This window comes from Bos mutus, chromosome 11 (genome assembly GCF_027580195.1).
Source record: "Bos mutus isolate GX-2022 chromosome 11, NWIPB_WYAK_1.1, whole genome shotgun sequence".
Classification (NCBI taxonomy): Eukaryota; Metazoa; Chordata; class Mammalia; order Artiodactyla; family Bovidae; genus Bos; species Bos mutus.
In genome coordinates this window covers 33,964,899-33,973,420 of record NC_091627.1, presented here as the reverse complement: position 1 = coordinate 33,973,420, position 8,522 = coordinate 33,964,899, and the positions used below count along the sequence as shown (strand labels likewise).

At 44.2% G+C, this 8,522-nt stretch overlaps 1 protein-coding gene across 2 annotated transcripts; it reads right to left on the bottom strand.

The window, feature by feature from the left end:
• Positions 1-941: 941 nt before the first annotated feature.
• Positions 942-8,522, bottom strand: CENPA (centromere protein A). Of its 2 annotated transcripts, none has more exons than XM_070379252.1 (5): positions 8,283-8,522; positions 5,256-5,365; positions 4,666-4,743; positions 4,221-4,380; positions 942-1,141 (listed from the first exon to the last, which is right to left on the bottom strand). In XM_070379252.1, the coding sequence occupies exons 1-4, from the start codon at positions 8,374-8,376 to the stop codon at positions 4,246-4,248; spliced, it is 417 nt and encodes a 138-aa protein (XP_070235353.1). In that variant the 5' UTR covers positions 8,377-8,522; the 3' UTR covers positions 942-1,141; positions 4,221-4,245. The 2 variants fall into 2 exon arrangements, with proteins under 2 accessions (XP_070235353.1, XP_070235352.1); XM_070379251.1 differs by lacking the exon at positions 942-1,141 and adding an exon at positions 2,164-3,397 and having other exon boundaries at positions 8,283-8,520.

The window sequence follows — 8,522 nt, the reverse complement described above, 5'->3', positions numbered from 1 at the left end:
CCAGTATTCTTTCCTGAGAATCTCATGGACAGGAGCCTGGTGAGCTCCTGGTCCATAGAGTCAAGGAGAGTCGGACACAACTGAAGAGACTTAGCATATATGTAACAAATATTTGCTCATTCTGCCTTTTCACTATTGATTGCACACAAATCCTTAATTTTCATAGTCAAATATGTTCATTTTTTTCTTTTGCCTGTACCTTTGGTGTCATATCCAAGAAATTATTGCCAAATCCAATGTTGTGAAGTATTTGCCCTATTTTTTTTTCTTTCTTAATGTTTTTTTGTCTTTAAAAAAACCCTTTTTTCCCCTGTTTTCTTCTGAGAGTTTTGTAATTGACATTCTTATATTTAAGCTTTTGGTCCATTTTGAGTCAACTTTTCTATATGGTGGTGGGTAAGGTTTCAACTTCATTCTTTGCATGGGGATATCCAGTTTTTCCAGAAACATTTGTTGGAAAACCTCTTTTCCCCATTTAATGGCCTTGGCACCCTTGTCAAAAATCATTTGACCACATATTCAAGGGTTTACTTATAGGCCCCCCATCCTATTCCATTGGTCTATCTGGTCTTTATGCCAGTAGTCATTTGGACCACTCTCCTACTGAAGACAAAGAAAAAGTTGGACAAATATATTTTTGCTCTTAAAAGCATTAAACTGCTAACAAGGTAGATTATTAGAAACTATTGATCCAAGATCAAAGAGAGGATGGAAATCTAGAGATGCGTTTAATAGCAGATTAGGCCTAACATTTTCCCGTGGGATGTAGCTGAGATTCGAATGAGCTATGCTTTTGGTAACCTTGTGGAGTTAGGGAGACAAGGCTGAAGTACAGGCCTGCTAAGGTAAGAGTGATAAATTGACTTTGGAGGGCTGCCTGTACCTTGGGAATAAAGTGAATGAGAAGCAATTTAAAAAAAATTAATTTCACTTGGCAGATAAATACTTTATAGAGTATTGTGATGTTTTTTCATACATCAACATGAATCAGTCACAGGTATACATGTGTCCCCCCATCCTGAATCCCACCTGCCACCACCCGAGAAGCGATTTCTACACAGCTCCTTGGCTTTGAATCATCTGGGTGGTTCAGAAAATCTTGGGCTGAAGGTGGTTCTGAATGTTTACTGCCTCTAGGCACCTGTAGAAAAAAAAAAACCCAATCCTCTCTAGAGGAAGATACCATTCTAGTCCTCAAATTATTTCCCCATATAGATGTGTCAGGCATACAATCATGTGTAATCAACACCAAAGAGAAAAAAAAAAATGAGCAAGAATCAATAGAAGCCATAAATAGAAACAGATTCATAGGGAGTCTATGAGAGTTACAGACATAGTCTGCAAAGCAACTTACTTTCTATGTTAAAGGATATAAATGTCGACATTTTCGACAAGGAGCTAGAAATTATAAAAAGGGACATGACAATTTTGAGAAGAATCAAAAAATTCTAGAACTAGGATTTCCCTGGTGGTACAGTGGATAAGAATTCGCCTGCCAATGCAGGCGACATGGGTTCAGTCTCTGCTCTGGGGAGAGCCCATCCCACATGCCACAGAGCAACTAAGCCTGTGCGTCACAACTACTGAAGCCCGGGGGCCTAAAGCCTGTGCTCTGCAACAAGAGAAGCCACCGAAATGAGAAGCCTGAGCACTGCAATGAAGAGAGTTCTTGGATATTAAAAAATGTGAAAGCATAAATAAAAACCTCACTGGAAAGGTTAGAAAATGATGTTGGTGAAATCACCCAGAAAGTAGGGAAAACAAAAAACGAAACTCCAACATCAGCTATGTAAGAGCTCAAAGTTGATAGTAAATTGTAACATCAGATTCTCAGGTTATTGTATGATTACTATACATGTTACTCTGTGGTGCTGAGCACACATCCTGCCTGGCATTTGAATGTGACATGTGACCATGTGTTGCAGTGGGGTCCTGGTTAGTACAATTTTAGGAGAGCAGAGAAGTGTCAATTTTAAGAAAATTAGAGGAAGAGTATAATCCTGATGGAGAAGGAAATGGCAACCCACTCCAGTATTCTTGCCTAGAGAATCCTGTGGACAGCAGAGCCTGGTGGGCTGCTGTCTATGGGGTCGCACAGAGTTGGACATGACTGAAGCGACTTTGCATGCATGCATGCATAATCTTCTGATTAATAACACCCTGACAAGAACTTTAAATGTATTCATAGATAAGCTTTATTTCAATGTTTACATAAAAATGAGTTGATGTCGAACAGGAAAAGGCTTTTACAAAGGGTTAAAATTTATCAAACAACAGAACTTGGTCCTTCCCTTTAGTTTGAATTCAGTTGGCTGACGCATTGTTATTAGTATCCACCCTCACTAATCATTTTCATCACACACAGTATCTAAACGTCTTCAGGTGGCACTTCCTATTTCCCTGGAAGTCTCTTAAACTGCTTTCAGTTACAAGAGAAGGGCAAGGATTTTATTGGCTCATACTCTACTCCACTGGAGGCAAAGATACATCCCTCAATTCTCTTGTTTAAATTGTGGTTGTTGGCAAAGTGTCCAAATGAAGAATTTAATGCTAACACACAAAGAACATAGTATAATCTATGTATAACAGTAACTTTGCTTCAAATTTTTTTCATTAAGAATAATTTTTATTCTCTTTCCACAAGGAAGTTATAAAAATACCTGTAAAAACATTGAAAAGGCTCTTTAAAATCCTGGAATGAAAAATTCTGAAGTATAAATTATGATACATTGTCTATGATTTGCAAATAAAGAATAAAATAAATTCTACAAGTTGGAATTTCTGAATGATTTTGGCAGGAATTTACCAGAAGGAGCCAGAACATCAAACCTTAACAATTTTCTATTTTCATCCCAATTGAGTTTTTGAAAAGCTGTATAATCTGTTGACAGGTACAGTCCACATACAAACTTGCTTCTGCCGTGAATGATGAAGTCAATCTGAAGACAGAGATTTGTACGCTGGATGCACCAGGCTCTTCCATGCAACTGACTGGTTTTCTCTTATTTTTTTCCATCATGTTTTAAATAAAAGTAAATATATATATATGGTAAAAAAATTTAAATGGTACAAGAAGATTTAAAATAATCAGTAAATATCCTTTTTGTCTATAACCTAGAAAGTCTGATGTCTTCCAAATCATCAGTCACATGAATAATTTGCAAAGTGAAGTCAACCTTAGAGGCTCTTCATCTGAAAATTATTCTCGGGATTTCTGGAATGTGTTGATTCTCTCATATATTGCCTCTGTTACAGAGGAAAGCCATGCAGTCTTCTTCTAAAAAACAACTAACTACAAAAACAACTCGCACGCTCTGCTTTGAGAGAGCAAGTCCAGGCAACACCTTGTACTCCATGGATCTGGTCCTGGCTACAGGCAGAAGCTCTGGTATCAACCCTGAAATTCAGGAATCATATTAACTAACAAGGCATTTTCAAAAATAAGAACTTTCTTTCAATCAAAACAAGGTCATCATATATACACTATCATGTGTGAATGATAACTAGCTAGGGAGAAGCTGCTATATAACATTCGGAGTCCAGCCTGGCGCTCTGTGATGACCTAGAGGAGAGGGAGGCTCAAGAGGGAGGGGATACTATATAATTATGGCTGATTCGTGTTGTTATACCAGAGAAACCAACACAACATTGTAAAGCCATTACTTTCCAATTAAAAAATCAAACCCAAAAGAATCCCACAAGGTCATCTAGTCCTTGAAAAACAGAGAGGATGAACTCTGTCAGATTCAGTTTATCTGGTCATTATTTAATTGAAAAATAAGCGTGTGTTAGTTGCTCAGTCGTGTCTGACTCTTTGTGACTCCATGAACTGTAGACCTCCAGGCTTCTCTGTCTATGGAGTTCTCCAAGCAAGAATACTGGAGTGGATTGCCATTCCTTTCTCCAGAGGATCTTCCTGACCCAGGGATTGAACCCAGAACTCCTATATGGCTGGCAGAGTCTTTGCCATTTGAGCTACAGGGAAGTCAAAATTAAAACTGAAAAATAAATTTGTACAAAAGGACACGAGCCGCAGAATCCCAAACATTCAAGTTAAAACTAGGTCAAAGCTTTCCTAGAGAACAAAGGGGAGGCAAGGCAGCAAAGGAGTCAGGATGGAGAAAGAAGCTTCTTTCAGAGAAATTCCCGCCCTGGCGGTGGGCAGTTGAGTGCTCTCCCCGCAAGGTCTGCTCACTCTCTGGTGAGCAGGAAATGCTTACAGAGACTTGGGCGGGTGGCCAGAGCTCAGCCAAGCCCTTCCTGAATGCCTCGGATCCTCCGGGCCAGCTGCACATCCTTCGGGAAGAGCGTGACGCGGCCGGCGTGTAAGGAGAGGAGATAGGCATCCTCAAAGAGATGAACTAGAAATGCTTCTGCCGCCTGTGGACACAAAGAGAATCAGAAAGACTGACAATGACCAGGGGATGTGGGCTGCTTTTTGCTGAGGGACCTGCTAAAAACTCAGCCTCTAAGGGCTCAAAAGACTACAGGAAAGATTGTTTACAGCACGAGACTGAACTTTGCCACGGAATTCCACTACTACCAGACCAGAATCCAGCCTCCAGACTTGGGGTGTTCCGTTGCTCTTTTCAAGGAGCTGATATTCAGCCTCATCCTTCTCCCATTCTCACCCCTCACCCAACTGGCCCCTGGCCCCTTTCTTACCTCTTGTAGGGCCAACAGGGCCTGGGCTTGCCAATTGAAGTCCACACCACGAGTGAATTGAACACATATTTCTCTTGCCTGTGAAAGAGCGGGGATGGGGAGCAAAGGGAAGAGTAGAGAGGAAAAGGAGACTCAAAGAAGACAGACTCTCTCCATGAGCCTCCATGAATCTTCACTTCTGTTCTTCCTTCCTGGTGCTTAACCTTGGGACCTAACTAGTAGCTAACACCTAACTAGGTGTCAACTCCAGGGAGGTTAGAGATGGGCACATCTATCCTGGTCATGGTGTGGGGGGAGGAGGAGACAATCTGTTAGGGCAGGAGAAGGGATGAGAGGGTGGTTGGATGAGAGAGTTCCTTTTACAAAATCAAAGAGCACAGTTTCAAAGGTGGTGGGGGTTAGAAACGAACTCTATAAAGAATGAGAAGTTGCCCTCGGCAGGATCCAGTTTTCAGGAGCTGAAGTGTCCCTGATCAGATTATAGAAGAGGTCCCTTGCCGTTTGGGCAAGAGATGACAGGGCCCCAACACCCGGGAAATTTAAACAAAGGAGGCTGCACAGGGGTTGGCGGGAGGCTCCCTGGAGCTCACCAGGCGGCAGAAGGGGCTCTTTCTTAACAGCAGGTGTGTGGTCTTCTGAAGAGTTCGGATCTCCTTCAGGACTGTATGTCTCCGGCGAGCAAGTGGACGGGAGGACGTGCCTGAGAAAAAGAGTAGAGTCATAGAGTAAAAGGCAGTGGAAAATATGTGGTGTGCTGCAACCTGGCCATCAAACTGCCAAATGTGCATGCTCGGTCGTGTCCAACAGTGCAACCCCCTGGACTGTAGCCCATCAGGCTCCTCTGTCCATGGGATTCTCCAGGCAAGAATACAGCAGTGGGTTGCCACGCCCTCCTCCAGGGGGATCTTCCCAACTCAGGGATCGAACCCCTGTCTCTTGGGTCTCCTGCATTAGCAGGCAGATTCTTTACCACTAGCGCTACCCAGGAAGCCAAATAGTAGACTGTAGATAACAGGCTCTCCAAAGCAGGGATTTTTGTCTATTGTAGTCATTGTGGTAATCTTCAGCAACTGGAGAACAGTGGATCAGTGCTACATAAATATTTGTTAAATGAATGAATAAATGATCCTTTCAGGGTCCTACTGACCCTCAGTGATGATCCTTTGAGGGTCTTAATTTAAATGCTAACTCTTTCACGCATTACCTTAATCCTAACGTAATGGGAAGCCATGGAAGAGCTTTAAGCAGGACGGAGAGACGATACACTTTTATTTAAAGATCACTCCTGTTCCTATGTAAGGAAAGTACTGAAAAGGGACAAGAGTGGAAGTCATGTCATAGCCAGCTTAGGGTGGGGGCTTCGATGAGGCTTGTGGGAGTAGAAAAGCAAACAAGTGGCATGATTAGGACGTGATGTGGCGGTAGAAGTACCTGAACTTACATTTGGATTGGATGGACATGAGGCACAGGATGAAAAATCTCTTCCAGGTTTTTGGCTGTGGGAGGTTGTGCCATTTACTGAAATGGGGGAAACTGAGGATGAAGAGGCAGGAGGAGAGTAACCAAAAGTTTGCTTTAAGATATGTTTGGTGAAGAACTGACTCGTTGGAAAAAACCCTGATGCTGGGAAAGATTGAAGGCCAGAGGAGAAGGGGATGACAGAGGATGAGATGGTTGGATGGCATCACCAACTCTATAGACATGAGTTTAAGCAAGCTCCAGGAGTTGGTGATGGACAGGGAAGCCTGGTGTGCTGCAGTCCATGGGGTTGCAAAGCGTCGGACACAACTGAGCTACTGAACTGAACTAGTGTGACATACCCCAAAGTCACACTAGTTGGACATAGGTATGTGGAGTCAGAGGTGAGACCCAGGCTGGAGATAAACATGTGAGAGCTGTCAGAGTGGAGTCCTACTGGAGTCAAAAGGAGGGATGAACCCCCTGGGGAAGGGAAAGAAAGAAAAAGGAGACCACGGAAGTCCAACATCAACTTGCTCAAGAGATGGCATAGGCACTAACCACTGAGCAGAAATTACAGAGTGTATGTACCACGGAGTCAGGGGGATGGAGGGTTTGAGGAAGAAATGGCCCACTGTGTCGAATGCTTCTGAAAGACAGGGTAAGAGAAGGACACAGGCATGTCTAATAAAGTTGGCAACACAAAAGTAGTTGGTGACCTTGACAGGAGTAGTTCAAAGGCACTAGACACAGGGGTAATGGTTTTGAGGAGTCAGATTGGAATGAGTTGAAGGGTCACTGGGAAGAGGGGAAAACAGACCCATGGCGACACTAGTCTCAGGGCCTCCGTAACAATAAGAAAGAAAATGTATAAAAATGAAAAACCGATTCAAAAGTCATTATTTGTACATAATAGCTCGCTTGAAAATTTCAATTAAAGCAACTGAAAGACTATTAGGATTCACAAGAGAATTCAGCAAGTTCACTAGCTGCAAAGGTTATTTATGTTTGCTGCTGCTAAGTGCTTCAGTCGTGTCCAACTCTGTGCGACCCCATAGACGGCAGCCCACCAGGCTCCCCCATCCCTGGGATTCTCCAGGCAAGAATACTAGAGTGGGTTGCCATTTCCTTCTCCAATGCATGATAGTGAAAAGTGAAAGGGAAGTCGCTCAGTCGTGTCCGACTCTTATCGACCCCAAGGACTGCAGCCCACCAGGCTCCTCCATCCATGGGATTTTCCAGGCAAGAGTACTGGAGTGGGGTGCCATTGCCTTCTTAGGAAAGAAAAAAATTCTATGCACTATAGCAACATCTACAAAAAACCGATAATACTTTCTTCTCCCTGCTCTTAGCTATGGAGCAGGAGACAAGTAAAGAGGTTGCTGATGGTTAGGTCTCCCATCCACCAGACCACAGCCCAGAAACTGAGGACCACAGACCAGTCTTCTTTCCAGGCACATACCTCTGGAAGAGGACAAGGTGAGAGAACAGGTTGAGTTACGGCACTCTGGTTAAGGCCCAACACAGCTACTCACTGAAGGAAAAAAAAAATCAAATCACCCCCTCCCCCCCCGGAATACCTAAACAGGCACCTTCTAAAAGTAAACTGTTGTTGTCACAAAACTTTTGTGAAGTTGTCACCAAAAGTAGCCAATAATTTTTGCGACTGAAAAAAGCACAAACACTGATTTAAAAAAATCCCTGTGGGATTTTTCACCCAGTCTGTCCCGCAGACTGGATGACCTTGCTCAAGTTAGCAGGTCTGTCTGAGCCTGTTGTTCCATTTGTAAAATGGGCACAATATAAAGTTGAGTAACTTCGTATAAAGAGTTTAACATAATGCCTAGTGGTAAGCAGTCAATCCACGCTGTTAGAATCATCAAGAATGTCTAAGCCAGTCCTTTCTCTTCCTCGAAACTGCTTTCCTCAGTCCCCTCCGGGTTTTGGACCTTGCTTCCGTACCGATGCTGGACAGAACTGCTTTGCCCCCTGTAGAAGAAGGCCAATGGACCGGGATTGGGAGAATGGGCTCGATCCCAGATCAGCAAGAAGCCTCAGCTTTTCGTCTGTGAAATGAGCACGCGGACTGGGTCCGTACCCACCTCACAGACAGGCTGCAGGCAGACCGGCTCGGAGGAAAAGGGATCGTGGCGGGTTACCTAAGGACGGGGCCGGCCGGGGGGCGGCGGGAGCCGGGCTCGCGGGGCGCCTCCTTGGTGTTTCGGGCTTGCGTTTCTGGCGGCGGGGGCCCATGGCGGGCGCGCAGGGCTGGAGCCCTGCGGCTCCTTCTAGATCTTCTGGGTCCGGGGGCAGAGGCTGGGAGGGCCGGGCGCCTGGGTGCTACTGGAATTGCCCGCACCGCCGCCAGTTCAGTGGCGGCGTTTTTTAAAAACCGAATC

What these genes read in the sequence shown, in the direction of transcription:
- CENPA (XM_070379252.1), bottom strand. Translation starts at nt 8,376, where the DNA reads ATGGGCCCCCGCCGCCAGAAACGCAAGCCCGAAACACCAAGGAGGCGC. An exon ending in CCGGCCGGCCCCGTCCTTAG is followed by an intron (nt 5,366 to 8,282) that starts GTAACCCGCCAC and finishes TCTTTTTCTCAG; the next exon opens with GCACGTCCTCCCGTCCACTT. An exon ending in CCCTGTTGGCCCTACAAGAG is followed by an intron (nt 4,381 to 4,665) that starts GTAAGAAAGGGG and finishes TTGTGTCCACAG; the next exon opens with GCGGCAGAAGCATTTCTAGT.